We start from the raw sequence: 17135 nt of genomic DNA on the forward strand, positions 1-17135 counted from the left end.
TTAGCAGCTTGATGTTGGCAGTGGATCAGGATCTCACTTCAGAGCCTGGGTTCTCTGCAAGGAGCTGTCAGACCAACCTGATCAATTGGTGGTGGTTTGAATAAGAAAGCCTCCAGTACTCGAATCCATCTGAATTGCTGTGTCATCAGGGAGTGGCACTACTTGAGAAGGACTAGGAGGTGTGGCCCTATTGGAGTGGGGGTGGCCTAGTTGGAAGAAGTGTTATCACTGGCAGTTGCCTTTGAGGTTTCATGCCAGTCCTCCTTCCTGCACCCCTTCTCTCTGTGTGTGTGTGTGTGTGTGTGTGTGTGTGTGTGTGTGTATGCACATGTGTGCTTATTGATCAGGGTGTAGCTCTCAGCTACTTCTCCAACACCATGCTTGCCTGCCACAATGCTTTCTGACATAATAGATTAAGCCTCTGAAAATATAAGCAAGCCCTCAATTTAAGAATTTATTTTTATAAGAGTTGCCTTGGGCATGGAATCTTTTCACGGGAGCAGAGTAGCAAAGACTAAAGGCACCGAGTGATGAGAACACTGTCTCTAACTCTGTGGGAGTCTGCAGTGAGAACCCGGATTCCTTATGTGCTTCCGGCTTGCTTTAAAAATATATGTGTCCCGTGCTATTGTCCTCGCCCGTAAGAATGCGCACAGAACACAGGGTTCTTCTGCAGCAATTCTTTATTGCATATTGATGAGGAAGACAAAGAGCCTCAGAAAGGTGCTGCTTATATACACCCTGGCATGGCGTGTCCACGCCTGACTGGTCGCTTACCCACGATCTCATAGACACGCCCCGGGGTGGGCTTATGACTTGGCGCGCATTACTCTTGCACATGCGCACACAGCTTGTTCTTTGTTTAGGTGGCATAAGGCACTGTGGAAGCCGGCGCCATCTTGTGATGGCAAATGTTATCGGGGCTCTCCACATCTCCCCCTTTTAGTTTTATTAGAATGCAAGTCCCTCTTTAATGGATGAAGATAGAGGTCGAATCCCTAGTAAGACAAAAATAGAGTGCCATGTACAGAACAAGGTCCTTAGGCTCCTTTTCCCAGGATCGTCCTGACCTGCACTCGTGCCGTTTTTCCCTAGGGAGGGATACTTGGACACTCAACCCTCATGCAAATCGACTTGTCTTCTAGGAGTGCCCAAACCTCTGAGTGACTCCTATGTGGTGCTTAGCCCAACAATCCATAAGAGTCAAAAACCTAGTCACTCGTCCCTGTGCAATGAGTCTAGCCTCTAGGGGTGCAAGAGCTGAGTAGTCTAGTGCTTGCGAGGTCATTTTAGCATGGATAACCAGATTTCAGGGGAGGCCCCTTGTTCAATGGCCACAAGTGCTTGAGTGATCGCGACCTTGTCACGTTTTTGTTGAGATCTGAGCTTGCAGACCAACCAAAGCATGAACACTAACCCACAACACAAGGCTGTGCCAAACAGAGCCACCCCTACCCATTCTTTGAAGTAAGAAAAATGCAGAGGTAAGCCAAGAGGTGAAGTCTCCAAGGGTCACTGGTTCCACTCTGGTTCCAATAAGGTTCAGGATCTGTATCTGCAGCTTCGTTTGCAACCTTTCCAGCTCCTGTGACCAGTTCCCCTTCAGATAATTTGATAAATCTGTACTTTTAATAAAAGAATTATTAATATACCTAACAGGAGTAATGCACATATGCAGAGTTGATGCCACACAACTCATTTGTATGACATCCATCATCTGTTCCATGTTATGTTGTAAAATATCTACTCTTTGATTCACTAACAGTCCTGAGGAAATATGAGAATCCACCCTTTGCAGGGTAAGCAATGCCTCAGACGTTTTTTCTGTTATCTGACTTATGGTATCAGCAGTATTGACTTGATAGTATCAATACTATTCTGCATTCCTGCGGTAACCGCGGATACTGTGGACACTGCAATGGCAGTAACAATGGCAGCTGTGATTCCAAAAATCTCTCTTCCACCAGACAAGACTCATGATTGAGAACTTCTCTGGATCTGCCTCAACAGGCACAGGGACAAAGGTTGGTAAATGTACCACTAAGGCTAAGAAATTAGTTCCATTCCAGCATTGTGTCAAAAAACAAATGACATTTGTACAATCTAACCATTCTGTATTATTTTGAAATTCAGCCAATATAAAGAAAAATGGAGGATTGATACAGACTTCTACTGGAGAAGTAGTCATATTTCTGATAACTCTATTAGATGTCACATTATCCAAATGAGTAGAGGTATTGGAAAGTGTGGCAGAAACATTCAATATCTCATGAAAGGTTCTAGTCAGCAGTGCAAAGACTGACAAACTGGTATTAGCACCTGCCTCATTACTTAGAATCCATTGGTAATATGGCCAAATATTTTCTCTTCCTGTAGCATCTCCTTTATCATACATTACAGCATAATCTAATGGTGGTGACAAAACAAAACCCTTTGCTAATTCTTTCTGAGGAAAAACATTTGATTGACAAGGTGAAAAAAACTATAGGAAATGCGAGGTCTGGATGGCACTAAGGCATGCTGCGTATAGCAGTAGCATTGCCAACAGGCTATCGTGATCTTTTGGGAATAGTCACATTTCCCTTTATCATAATAGTGGTGATGTTTATAGGTGAAGTTACATTATTTCCAACATCACCTGATCCTGATTGTGCTCCTTGAGCAATTTGTGTTAAAGCATTAAATAACACTCCAGAGCTCACTTTATTTTGGATAATGGGATCTGCCCAATTAGAGATAATCTTTTTCTTTAAAAATATACAGGGTGTAAAAGGTTTATCCACATTATGCACAAAGCATAGTGTATAATTTAAATGAAAACTAGTACTCTTATACACCCATGGCTCTTGAGGAGTTTGTCGTGCATAAGACACATCCAAAAAACATTCCTTTGCAAAAAACAAAGGCTAGGTAGAGGAATTGGAATGTACCGGTAAAGGTACTGGCCATGATCTTACTATGGCCCACAAGGGTATACTTATCCCGGTCTCAATCATCAGGAGCAGGAGAATCATCTTGGGGTTCATCTTGCTCTTTCATGGTCCTTGTCAGTCGCGTCGGGACCCAAAGTGAATTTTCTTCACCCTGTGGAAAAAAACACAAATAGCTCCCTGGGATCTGATTAATATGGGATCCGGGTCATACCATTTATTATCAAGGACATTTTTCCATTTGACCATTTCATTGGGCGATTGAGGCCATTTTCCATGCCTTTCAGCTGGCGACCTCCCAGCATCATCCAATTTTAAGAAATTAAGAGTAAATAATTGCAAGGGATAGAGCCATCTTTGGTGTCATGGCCTCTATTCCCCCTCTTTGTTTTTGCAAATATTGTTTCAAAGTACGATGAGCTCTTTCAGTGATGCCTTGGCCCTGTGGATTATAGGGCAATCCAGTAACATGTTTCAATTGCATTTGTTTGCAAAATTGACTAAATTTAGAAGAGGTATATGCAGGACCATTGCCTGTCTTCAGCACTAGGGGCTTGCCCCATGCGGCCCAAGCCTCTAAGCAGTGGGATATGACATGAACTGCTTTTTTCCCGTCAAGGGAGAGGCGTATAGGACATCAGAGCTGGTATCGATGGACACATGTACATACTGTAATTTACCAAAAGCTGGGATATGTGTCACATCTATCTGCCAAACATCTAGGGGTCGCAATCCGTGAGGATTAACACCCACGAAAGGTGCATTAATAAATTCTACACATTTACCACACTGTAGGACAATATCTCGAGCTTTTGTTTGTGAGAGCTTAAATCTCTGTCACAGTTTAGAAGCAGGGACATGATAAAGTTGATGAAAATTCTTAGCACCTTCTATAGAACTTTGTGATAGGAAAACCATATCTCTGGTGGCTGAATCAGCAATTGCATTTCCCTTAACCATAGGTTTAGGTAAAGATATATGTGCTCTAATATGTTGAATATAAAAGAGATGCTCACGCATCAAAATACAATCTTGTATTTTCATCAAAATTTTAGATACTGAACTAGACTGCTTAAAATTTCTGGCAGTCTCTAATACTAATACAGCATTAACTACATAAACAGAATCAGAGATAATATTTATGGGCATAAGAAACCTTTTTAAAAAAAAAACCTTTAAAACCACCAAACATTCCACTAATTGAGGGGCTCCTGGTGTAAATTGCAACCTTACAGCTTTTCCATTAATCATATAACTTCCAATTCCTGTTTTGAATCCATCTGTATAAATATCAATAGCTCTCTTTATAGGGGTATTAGCCGTTACCTTTGGAAAGATCACTGGATGCAATAGCATAAAATGTCAAAATTTTTTTAAGGAGGGGAAACCATTTCTAACTGGTTGCAAAGCCTTTCCCACATATAACTGACATATTGCAGGGCCACCCGCCATTCCTTGGGGCAATACCCGCCATTGATACCTTTTATCAGGCTCCATGTGATTAATAGAAGGCAAGGGAAATGCAAATCTAGGTTTATCTTTCCCACTTAATGGAATGGAGAAGAAACAATCCTCAACATCCACCACTATAATTCTCCAATCCTTAGGTAGAGCTGAGAGTAGAGGGAGTCCTCTTTGTACAGGACACATAACTTGCGTTAATGGCTCTTAGGTCATGTAACAATCTCCATATACCTGACTTTTTCTTTACAACAAAAATGGGGGTATTCCAGGGTGATTGAGTGGGTTCCACATGTCCCAGGTCTAATTGTTCTTGTACTAATTCTTTAGCTGCTTTTAACTTCTCAGAGGGTAAAGGCCACTGAGGCACCCACACCGTGTCCTCCGTACACCATGGAATGGGCAAAGGCTCCTCAGCAGCCCCTAGAAAAAAACCCAGCTCTTTTTTATCTTCCTTTTCTGTGGCTTTAACTGGTGAAATTCTACCTTGTAAGTTCTTTCCAAGACCTAGTCCAGGTATATATCCCCTTCCTTTCATCATTTCCTTGCTTTTCTGAGAGTAATCATTAGTCAGTATAAAGTTGAAAAAGCCCTGTCCTTCCTTCTTTATCTTTCCATTGTAAGGATATTGCACTTATAGTTAGGGTAGCCTCATATCCTAATTCTTGTAAACTATGTGATGATTGATTAACAGGCCACCAGTTACTGGATACAATGCTTTTATCAGCTCCTGTGTCCATTATACCTTGAAAGGTTTTTCCTTCTATTTGTAATTGTAAAGTGGGACGATTATCCAAATCTAAAGATATGTAGGCCACATTAGTTCCTGTAGAACCAAGTCCCTTATCCCCTCTGGGATTCTGGCTACTAGAGAACATGTTATGCAAACTAGGAGGAATCAACAACTGAGCAATGCGATCTCCAGGAGAAATGGCCACAATACCTCGGGGTGCAGAACACATAATCTTAACTTGTCCCTCATAATCTGAGTCTATAACTCTGGGATGTATTACCAATCCTTTCAAAGCAGAAGAGGACCTACCCAACTACTAGTAGGCCCACTGTATCCTTTGGTAAGGGACCTCTAAAATCTGAGGGAATAGGTTGGCACCCCATTTGTGGTGTAAGAATTACTCTGGGGTTGGCACAGATGTCCAATCCTGCTGAACCCAGAGTGGCTCTCCTTGGTCTTTGGGTAAGGTGGTCACCACCAAATGGGAAATTCCCATCCTGCCTTTTTATCTAACTGTGCCTGACCACGACTGAGATCCAGTCAGCAGTTCCACCGGTGGAAGCAGAACACAACCAAAAGAAAAAGCACAAGCCCCGTGAAAACATACAAAAAGGCCTCTCACGCTGGAGAAAATTCAAGACCTAACATACCTTACAGAGCCCACCGTGTCCTGCAGTTCTGAACTCGCCCCACGAATGGAGGGTCTCCCTTTGCGCCGGCGATAGTATGTCGTTCCCGGGTTCTCGGTGCCAAATGTCCCGTGCTATTGTCCTCGCCCGCAAGAACGCGCACAGAACACAGGGTTCTTCTGCAGCAATTCTTTATTGCATATTGATGAGGAAGACAAAGAGCCTCAGAAAGGTGCTGCTTATACACACCCTGGCGTGGTGTGTCCACACCTGACTGGTCACTTACCCACGATCTCATAGACACGCCCCGGGGTGGGCTTATGACTTGGCGCGCATTACTCTTGCACATGCGCACACAGCTTGTTCTTTGTTTAGGTGGCATAAGGCACTGTGGAAGCCGGCGCCATCTTGTGATGGCAAATGTTATCGCTGCTCTCCACATATATGTACTACATTAAACACAAAGTTCCCAATACTTGACTTTTTTTTCTTTTCTTTTCTTTTCTTTTCTTTTTTTTTTTTTTTTTTTTTTTGCTTTGGAAAATAGCCACTTCCCATGGTTCTGCCTAGTCCACTCTCAGTCACAGATTCAGATTTGCCGCTCTTGCAGAGACAATGAACTTGCTCAGAACATATTTTGTGATCATTCTGTAAAAATGTGTCACATAAGTGGTTTGCGTATGAGGCAGTCTGTGCTTACTACATATGTACTGTGTGTGTGCCCAACATGGCTCACATGTCCGCAGCTCTCTTCAGACCTGTATTCTGTCCCACTTAAACTTACAGACTGGGCCACTGGCTTTTGTCTTATGAATGGAAGGATTATGTGTCTTCCAGTTGGGTTGTCTTTTGAGTCTTCCAACTCCAAACAATATGAGTTCTTCTTGCTCTAGACAAGAACAGCAGAATGGGGGGGGGGAATCCTTTTGCAGGGCAAGAGGGCAGAATGTTGACTTGTGCAGCTAAAGCAAGCTCTTTCACTGAGTTTGGAAGAGCTGTGTAGGGGCCACAAGGTAGCTGGAGATGGGAGTGAGGTGGTAGGGGTGAGAAGACCCACCAGTGATCAGAAGACCCCCTCCCCAAGAGCACACCAGGAAGTTCTGGCTGGAGGACTGGTTTCCTTTTTACCTCTGAAGAGAGCTTCCCTCCCCCAGTGGATTTTAAACTAACCTTGGCTTCCCTTTTCTTTTTCAGATTAAAATTCTTCGACCAGACCGTTTAGAAAATTCAATTAAGAAATTTATAACTGAAAAAATGGGAGGTGAATATATCCCTGACACTACAGTTAATCTGAAAGAGTCGTTTAGCGAGTCTACTGCTCAAACTCCACTGATCCTCACCCACTCCTACGGTGAGCTGGGGAGGGACGGGACGCTACCTCACAGTCCTGGCATCTCATAAACTGAAGGCTTCTGCTCCCTCCGAAATCCCAGCACTCATGAAGTGGGGGACAAAAAGATCCTAAGTTCAAAGTCACCCTCAGCTTTGAGGTGTTATAGGCTGGCCAATGCTACATGACCCTACCTGGAAAAACAGCACCCCCTCCCCCAAAAGGGGGGATGTGGAGGAGTAAACTCTGTGCCCGGTTCTATGTTCAAAGCTTCCCGTCTTTCTAACATATCTGAAAAGGGACTTAAACTTGAAACTGTATTAAGGATAAGTCCTTCTAAAAATAGAAAAGAATCGAGATTACAAAATGTGCTAGAGCTAATGAATTTTCTTATAGAAACTATCTCCAAGCATGTGGGATTCTTCTGAAGGCTAGGATCACCCCTTAACTATTTGAACTGCTCCCCTTCACAGTGATCTTTAACTCAATTCTGTAGTACAGCATGTTTCTTAGGGTCGCATCGATCTGGTCCCGAGCCACAATCTTTGGCTCACAATGAACTGGTTTTCTGGTTTCTATTTTAAAAGATGCAGGGGGTGACTATGGGAAATAGGTTGTGTGTCCCCCTAACTCCCCACCTCGGTTGCTTGCCTCTGCCCTGCAGGCCTTCGGAGAGCCTTCCTTCAGTTTTCTTCAGGTCTTCACAAACTGCAAATCAGGGCACTCTGGAGTTTCCCCTCACCCCAGAGGCCTCCTCACCTGACCGTGATGCACCAGGCTATATGACAGCCACCTGTAAAGATGCCAGGCTGCTCATTGGGAACTTCCCCCACGATGGCAGCTGCCCACTAGCCATCCCCCCACCCCACCCCTCGCCCAATTCAACAAGAGATACACTCCTCTCTCTGTGAGCTAGCTGAGCTTTTACCACACATTTTCCTAAGACACTTTTGCTGCCCAAACCTGTGCATACAATTTGCACGCTCGTATCTAGTTTCAAGAATAGCTTAAAAAAAAAAAAAAAAAAAGCATGATGTTGTAGCTGTGTTAAGCAGGCACTGTGAGCATTCGTGGTGTGCATCACCAGAGGGCGAAGGGACATGCAGATACAGGTGTCACAACCAGTCACTAGTCCCTCCGCTCCTGAGCTGCTACCATTCCCAGATGTTGGGAAATTTGCATCACAGGCCAGCAAGCAACAGAGACAAACTTGAACTGTAGACTTTAATTTTAAAACCTGAACTACTCTCCTACAACAACACCTCCTCTCACCAGCCCACAGCAAGTGCAGGATTGCATTTACGGAGGAAATTAAGTGCGCTTCATGTCGCTCTCCATATTGTTGTGCAGGGATTGACCTCAACAATCTTCTCCTGAGATTTGCAGAAGAGTTCAAAGGAACGACCCCGAAGGTGACCATGATTTCCCTGGGCCCAGACCAAGAAAACAAAGCAGAGGAAATCATTTTTAAGGCAGTGAGAAAAGCGCATCAGTGGGTCTTCCTGCAGAACTGCCACCTCGCGGAATCCTTCATGCCAAGGCTCACTGCCATCATAGACTCGTAAGTTCCGTGTCTGTCCATTTGGGAGCAGAGTGATCATCCACACTGTGAGGTCACACTGCGAAGAAAAATGCATGTGTGGCGATGCTGAGGCCATGTACTGAGCCACTAGAGAACACACAGCCACCATGAAAAACTGCCGAGAGCTCACTGGCTCTGCTTGTTTTCCTTTTAAATGCCTGCTCAGGTTGGATTCTCCATCTTCTTTAGCGTTTGCCCATGTACAGATCGATGGCATGGCTTTTAATATTTTACGTGACTGCAAGGAGCAAAGCACGGGGCCTCACATCTGGCTCTCAGCAGTATTTCCTGAATGGCCTGTCTGTAAGCAGCTCCCACGTTCCTCAGCCACAGTCACCCGAAAGCTGTATCCCCATGGCACTAGTTCGTTTGATTTCCACAGGCTCAACCTTCTTGCTTGCAATATTTTGAAACTTGACTGCTAGAACCATGAGGGAAGAATCAGCAATGTGTGAAACTAGAAATGTCTTAGCCGATTACGTTGTACAGCTTTTTCCTTCGTCTTTTACTGTCTTCCTCCTCTGTGTGGCCAGGAGCGAAGTAGCAAGGGCATTAAGTCCTGCCTTGTCCTTCTTAGACTTTGAGTATGTAAAAGGAGATTTCAGTTAAATTGTAACTACCCAACTATGATTTCTGAAGTCTCTCCCAAGACTTTGTGCTAGTCTCAGATTGTCACTCCTTTAGCAGTTTAAACACTCATGGGGGTAGAGAGGCCTTGGGGGGGGGGTGTCCACACTTAAGTCACCCAAGAATCAAAGCAGATTGCTTAGTTATGTGACATTCCTAGATGCAGACTTTGGGAGAAGACAGTTATTTGTGCCATGTCATGCTTTATTCATTTAAAATACTTGCAGGCATGTTCTCTTTGCCACTTTCATGATAGGCACTAGAGACTTGGCATGGCCAGAAGGGGTTCAGAACACCATAGCCATAAGCGACAGAGAGATGGGCCAATAGCAAGAACATTCTCTGGAGTGCATGGCTAGTCAACCATGCTGGCTTTGGTTTGGTTTTCTTTTTCCATTTTTCTATTTGGTTGGTTTGATTTGGTTTGGTTTGGTTTTGAGAGGGAGAGAAAGAACATAGGCTGGGGAAATGGGGAGAATCTAGGAAGAGTTGGAAAAGAGGAAAGAATATGGTCAAAGTATATTGTAAAAAAGGATCAAAAAATAAAAATTTTAAATGGCTTCTCCTAAATTTACAAAGTAGGTAAATACGTTCACAGTGTATTACTAAGAAGGAAAAATACCAAGCTAGAAATAATGGGTACATTGTGATATTTTTATTTAAGAGTAAGAAGAGAGTCAATGAAGGACAAAGAAAGCATTGAGTGGAATAATTATAGATTATTCAGGGGTATTCTCACTTTTTCTGTTTCCTTTTATATTTCAATGGTGGGTTTGCTTTTATTAATTTGGCTTATCCTATAAAGTGTGTGTGTGTGTGTGTGTGTGTGTGTGTGTGTGTGTGTGTGCATAAGCATGCCACAACGCACATGTGGCAGACAGAAGACAACTTTTTAAATTCTCTGCTTCCAGCATGTGGGTGCTGGGGACCAAATTCAGGCTGTCAGGCTTGCTGGCCCGGGCCTCTATCTGGCCATCCTGACCTCCTTTCAACCTCTTTTCTAGTTCTCATTTGTATGGTTAGCCCACCACTCTTCCAACATTTACATATGCATTTTTTTTACCTGAGTTGTCTATTTAAAAGTTAACAGCAGACAAGTCACTTGTCCCCTTGGTGCCTCACTATGCTTGCTCACCTACTTAGCAGCACTTGGTTCTGGTTAGCCGCTCTCTCAAGGTATCTTTTGTGGTAAATAAGAACTCCCCATCTAGGTTCCAAAAGAGTGGTTTCTGCTTCATGTGGTTGTCTGTATCCTTAGTCTCCCCTAAAAAGGCAGAGATCTTCAGTCTGTCTTTGTCTTTCTCTCTCTGATGGTTTTAAAAGACATAGCCATGAATATATATAGGTATGAATGCTGATACAAGGCCGTAAACTATCTGAAATATTATGGTGGATTTGGGGTTTTGTTTATTTGGTTGCTTGGTTGCTTGGTTGTTTTAGCTATGTCAATCTTGAACATGAACCTCATAGATAACAAAGTCATGCCACAGTGTCAAAACTTGGATATTCTCAAGAGCTCTCACCTTGAGCTTGCCTGCAGGTGGCAGACAGAAGACAACTTTTTAAATTCTCTGCTTCCAGCATGTGCATGCTGGGGACCAAATTCAGGCTATCAGGCTTGCTGGCCTTGCAGGAATGTGGCCAATGTGCTAGATCTTCGCACTGTGGCTTACAATGCCACTCTCCATTACTCCTGCTGATGGTAACTTTGATCACGTGGCTACAGTCTCTGCCACTCATGGAAACTCTCAGACCTTTTTTATCTATTAAACAATCCCCAATAGTTTCAGCATCCCTTAATAATTTGTGGCTGAATCATTCCTACCTAATTTGCCAAATAATAGCTTTCTAACCACTCACCTTTAGTATGTGCTTCCATCCCCAGCATGTCACACAGAAAAAGAACCATAGTAATGACTGGCTACCAAACAAAAAGTATTTCTCCTCTGTCTATTGATGAGTGTGTATATTCCTATCAGGGTATGTGTTGTCTCATCATATCCTGTTGATCAGCTAGCCAGGTCTTACTGTCTTTTACTCTGCTGTTCAGTTGCCCTGGGCTTGGCTGGTGGAACTCTCCTCCTCCCCATTCTGGCTTTTTGAGCTGACTATGTAGACAAGGGTTACCTTGAACTCGTGTCTCCAGCTTCCCTCCCAAGTGCAAGCATGTGCTGCCACACCTAGCTTTCACTTTTGGTTGTGTTCTATAAGACTTCCTAAGTTACTGTAATGATTTTATGATTTTTTTTTTCTTAAAGGAAGGAAAGATAGAAATTGATGAATCTTAAACAATTCTTTGTACATCATCAAAGCCCTTGTAATGAGACATATCTTTGGCATTGAAGTAAGGTCACAGAAACTTTAAAATGCTCTGTCTCTAAGATGATATTGCACATTTTTTAAAAAATAATTATATTTTTCTATTTTGTAGGTTTAGTAGTCCAGATATGGTGCTAGATCCCGACTTTAGGCTTTGGCTAAGCTCAAAAGCAAGTGGTTTTTTTCCAATTACTATTCTTCAGAAAAGCGTGAAGGTAAGAACAAGCTGGCAGGATTTCCATGTTGACAGTGGAGCCCTGGCACCCATTACTGTGAGACACAAGGACACATACTGCTTTTGTTGTCAGCTCTGGCTAGGTGGGACGAGCAGCTGCAGGATGGAGACACTTGCTTCTCAGCGAGGATGCTCTGCTTCCAGTTGTAAACCATGATGCAGATGTCTATTTAGCTGTTTCCTTTCTCTCTTGCTATGCTGCCCAGGCTGGCCTTGAACTCCTGAGAGTTAACGATCCCTCACCTCAGCTCCCTAAGTATCGGTCTGTGCCATTATACCTATATATCATTTTCTTATTTCTATTCCTCTCGGCCATTTTATGGTTTGTTAACTCTCTGGAAAATTCTAACTGAAAGCAAACAGATTATCTGCTAAATTAACCTTAATTGTGGGTCATGTCTGACTTCTGATATCCCATGATGAAGACTTGGTCAATCTTGTTAAGGGCCCAGTTGGCCTAAAGATAAATTTCAAACAGCAGAGAAACTGATGAAGACACGGGTAAAATATATGCAGACCATGCCTGGCCAGACTAATTCCTAGAAACACCTTCCTGAGATGTTGTTCCCTAATTCTACCACCTCTGCTGTGTACTTTTACCCAGAGCCACGTCCCACAGTTCTGTCCTGGAGAAGACAGAGACATGTGAGCCTTTCTGCCTGTGGCTTATGATGCTCTGTTTACGTCCCAAGATCTGGCTGACTGTGACTTCAAGAAGCCTTTGGCCAGGAGTAGAAGTGGAGAGGCAGTAGTAACAAAGAAGGACAGAAAGGACACTTTATTTCAAGGGACACTTTCTTTGATTAGGCCTATTGCTCTAATTCCACTTTAAGAGTCTATCAATAAAGCTGGGCATCGTGGTGCCTTTAAATCCTAGCACTCAGGAAACAAGGTAGGAAGTGGATCTCTATAAATTAGAAGCCAGCTTAGTCTCCATCTACATAGAGAGTTCAAAGTCTGCCTCAAAACAAAACAATGGTTAGAGAACTTCCTTCTACCCAAAATGATGCACTTACATTTCAAAGCAAAAGTCTCTCTTCTTCTGTAACTCGGGAGGGGAGGAGGAGCTACCATGCCAGCCATCTCTACACATTCTAGTGACATCTTAGAGACCCATCACACACAATGAGTGTATCTCACACTGCATCGCCCTTGAGAAACATAGGTGCACACAAAGGAACTGATGTGAGCCTCACATAAGTAATAAGTCTGATCCTGAATATAGAAATCGCAGGTTCAGACACACACTCGTCCATAGAATGCATCTGCACAGCCACAGAATTTATGTACTGTAATCATAGCAAGTGTGTGAGATACTCTATTTGCCAAGGTTTCAATCAATTACATTCTCAGCTTATGTGTCTGTGTGTGTGTGTGTATGTGTGTGTGTGTGTGTGTGTGTGTGTGTGTGTGTGTGTGTGTGCAGGTACCGAGACCCCACAGCAGCCACACACTCACAAAGCCCTCACAGTCATTTCGTCTACCCCAGTGAAGGAACCCGCCAGCACCTGGGTCCCCAAGGCAATCAGAATTCAGTGACACAAAGTCACCACTCTCCCTTCTAATACGAGTGATGGCTGGCTGTGTCTGCTGGCTCCGTCAGTGCCCTGCCTCCCGTGGTTTGGCTCCCTGTGCATGCCCCCTTGCTAAGGTTCTTTACCACAGCTTAGCTACCACTGATGTAGCAACTCTGCCAGGGGCCTGCCCCGCTGGGGAATGAGCTGAGGTGAAACACAGAGTTGGACAGAGGCCAAAGACTGAAGATCTTATGGCCTCCTAACTCGCTCTTACTGTTCTGGGGGCCAGGGGCTGATGGCAAAACTTAACTCTTTCTTACTGTTTTATGCTTTAATAAGTGCTGGTTTCTTGCTCTGTAGCTCTCTGTGATCTCATAAGTGCTGGTTAACATCAGGGAGTTAAGTAAAGGATCTATTGTTAGAGTTCCTGTTTTCTCTTGCCCTGGAGCCTCTCGCTTGGATTCATTAGCAGTTTGTGAACCAGGAAGAATAGTGAAGAAAAGAAGAAAAATCTTTCACATAGGCAATATGCACAGACACACATATATTCTTACACATGCTCATTCTGGTTGGGCCTGACCACCTGTCTCATCAACTCAAGTGTTCTTGCATACTTACATATATACACCTACACACGTATGTATATACAAGCAGACCTATACATCATACATTTAGTGGGTGGATGGGGCAGAGCCCCAGATGCCACACTTTAGTCTTATCCTCTGGCCCTTCTATATTTTCTTAGACAAAGGTTCTTGTAAAAACTACACCATAGATAAAATGTTACACAAAAGGAGAGTTACAGAAGGATGTTGATATTAAGTTCAAAACAGTGTTGCATTCTATAAGTGCATTATAAGTTCAAAGCAACAGTTTCCTGTGGCCTTGCTTTATCATAGTGCACACCTATGGCCTCTCATCCTTGGACCTGACCTAGAATGAATGTTTTTCCTTGATCACAAATCTGTCCCAAGCCTATGTCTCTTCTTAGTGTAATTGTGAAAGCTTGTTGTATTCCTGATTATGCAAGCTTCACTTACTGTTCTATGAGGAGGGGCACATTCTATTCTTGATTCTAACTTCATTATATCTTTCTGGCCAAACAACTAAAACCATCTCTTAGAACCTTCTTCTTAAAATTATTTTAATCAAATCAGGAATTCTATGAAGTCATTAATTCATCTAAATAGCATTAATTCATGAAAGGTCATCTTTATGTTGATCTGCAGGAAATCTGCCCTGTTGTGTGGGCTGACACCTAGGAGTCATTAGACTGTGGTAGAAAAAGGGGTGTCCGCAGCAAGAAGCAATCCTGGGATAAGTCTCTTGGGACCTTGCTCTCAGAACTCACCCACCCATTATAAGCCATGCAAAGAAGCCACTTCCAGGAAAGTCGCCTGCTTGCCTTAGCCTCTCCTAGATGGCTCCTGACAAACTCTGAAGTTCTGTCTTTCCCAGACACTATGCTTGTGGTCACAGTCACAGCAACCCAGTGCTGTAGTTTGTCTTTATGAATTATGAATGACACAGACCCCTGTGAGCTCAAGGCCAGCCTCATCTACATAGTAAGTTTCAAGCTAGCCAGGACTACAAAGTGAGACATTGTCTCAAAAACAAAATGTGAATTAGAATGTGAGTCAAAACCTGAATACTGTTACCGAGATGTTCAAGAGGCAGAAGAGTAGCCCAGATTTGGACTTGGCAGTGGTTGTTGGGAATAGCTGTCAACCATGTATGTCACCAGGTGCTGTGAGGAGTGGCTTCTCCAGGCCCATTCCCCTCTCCAGGGCCTGTTCCAGCTCCAGGCCGATTCCCATGTGTAGTCACTTGGCATTTTTGCTCACTTTTCTTTTAAAGATTGCCGTGGAACCCCCCCAGGGATTGAAAAGCAATTTGCTTCAAATGTTTGGCTATGGCGGGAGTGGAGAGGTGACAGAAGAGATGTTTGAAAAGCCTGATTGTGGACCATGGTGGAAAAAAATCCTCTTCAGCATCTGTCTTTTCAGCGCTGTGCTCATTGAGAGGAAAGCATACGGGACACTGGGCTGGAACATCCCCTACAGATTCAGTTCCTCGGACCTGGAGGTGAGCGTGGGCTCTGGAGGTAAGCGTGGGTTCTGGAGGTGAGTGTGGGCTCTGGAGGTGAGTGTGGGTTCTGGAGGTGAGTGTGGGCTCTGGAGGTGAGTGTGGGTTCTGGAGGTGAGTGTGGGCTCTGGAGGTGAGTGTGGGCTCTGGAGGTGAGTGACTGTGGGCTCTGGAGGTGAGTGTGGGCTCTGGAGGTGAGTGTGGGTTCTGGAGGTGAGTGTGGGTTCTGGAGGTGTGTGTGGGCTCTGGAAGGCAGGCAGTAGCACATACAGGGAGCTGGAAGCTGAGCTGAGGTGGCCTGCATCTCCACAGTGCTAGGCGTTTGCCTGGTGAGAAGAAAAGGCATTGTGTGACTCCGACAAGAGGACTGCCTCTCCAGAGGCTCTACAGCCAGCTTTGCAGAATGCTGTCCCAGACTCTCCACTGAGGCTATACAATGATCCCAACTCTGGACAAGTCAAATAACCCCAGAGTCCCAGTTGCTTGAGTGAAATAAAGCACTGTGGGAGGGGGCAAACCCCATTACATACACCACAGGGTCATTATCATCATAAGATGCAACTCGGTGGCTCAGTAGTGAAGAGCACTGGCTGCTCTCAGTTCCCAGCAGCCCCTTGATAGCTCACAGCCACATGGAACTACAGTTCCAGGGGATCTGATGCCCACAAAACACACAGACACATAAAATACAAATTTTCAAAAGAAAGTTTCAACTTAATGAGTGTAAGTGAAACCTTTTGATTAGTTCCTGACGTGTAAATCGCTATTAAAACATCTCTCAGTGTTCTTATTCAAAGCAAGAGGCACAACACTGAGCCCCACTGGCCTGACGGTTTTGGTTTTTCAAGACAGGGTCTCTCTGCATATCCTGGGCTGTCCTGGAACTTGCTCTATAGACCAGGCTGGGCTTGAACTCACAGAGATCTGCCACCTTCTGCCTCCCAAGTGCTGGGATTAAAGTCGATGTACCACCACCACCACCCAGCGGCTAGGCTTTTTAAAATTATCTTTTTAATAGTACCTTATATTGTGCTTTTTGGCAGGATGTTCTCCCTATTGCTAATAAAAGAAGTAGACAGCCGGGCGTGGTGGCGCACGCCTTTAATCCCAGCACTCAGGAGGCAGAGGCAGGCAGATTTCTGAGTTTGAGGCCAGCCTGGTCTACAGAGTGAGTTCCAGGACAGCCAGGGCTATACAAAGAAACCCTGTCTCAAAAAAAAAAAAAAAAAAAAGGAGTAGACAATAATGTCCTTAAACTTTTTCTAAGTTGCTGGGCAGTAATATGCATGCCTTTGATCTCAGGAGACAGAAGCAGGCAGATCTTTGAGTTCGGGGTTAGTGTGGTCAGATCAAGGCACAGGACAACTCAGGCTACACAGAGTAACCCTGACTTTAAAAAAAAAAAATCTCAGTTAATCTTCTTGCAGTTCTGCTTCTAGTGTGGAATGCTGCACCCTTAATTACCTATCCATTTCTAAGTCAGAACTTTGTTTTTTTAATTTTCTGGGAAAAGTCTTGATTCTACAAGTATCAGTGAATCCCACCCAAGGAAGCAGGTCTTCCATTCTTCCATGTCCTCTCTCTGTGTCTATTAGGTCTATTAGGCACTTTTTCCTACACAAGAAGCTACATACACATAGTAAGCCCATTGTTTCTGAGATTGGCCAAGGATATAAACAACAGCTGC

General features: G+C 44.0%; 1 protein-coding gene across 2 annotated transcripts in view; it reads left to right on the forward strand.

The window, feature by feature from the left end:
- The window catches only part of Dnah14 (dynein, axonemal, heavy chain 14), a 238340-nt gene that overhangs the window by 200015 nt on the left and 21190 nt on the right, over positions 1-17135 (forward strand). For both annotated transcript variants that reach the window (NM_001377039.1, XM_017314066.2), the window contains 4 exons: positions 6948-7104; positions 8434-8644; positions 11724-11826; positions 15221-15448. In NM_001377039.1, coding sequence (NP_001363968.1) covers positions 6948-7104; positions 8434-8644; positions 11724-11826; positions 15221-15448 — 699 coding nt within the window. The remainder of the gene's footprint in view (positions 1-6947; positions 7105-8433; positions 8645-11723; positions 11827-15220; positions 15449-17135) is intronic.

Source organism: Mus musculus, chromosome 1 (assembly GCF_000001635.26).
Source record: "Mus musculus strain C57BL/6J chromosome 1, GRCm38.p6 C57BL/6J".
Classification (NCBI taxonomy): Eukaryota; Metazoa; Chordata; class Mammalia; order Rodentia; family Muridae; genus Mus; species Mus musculus.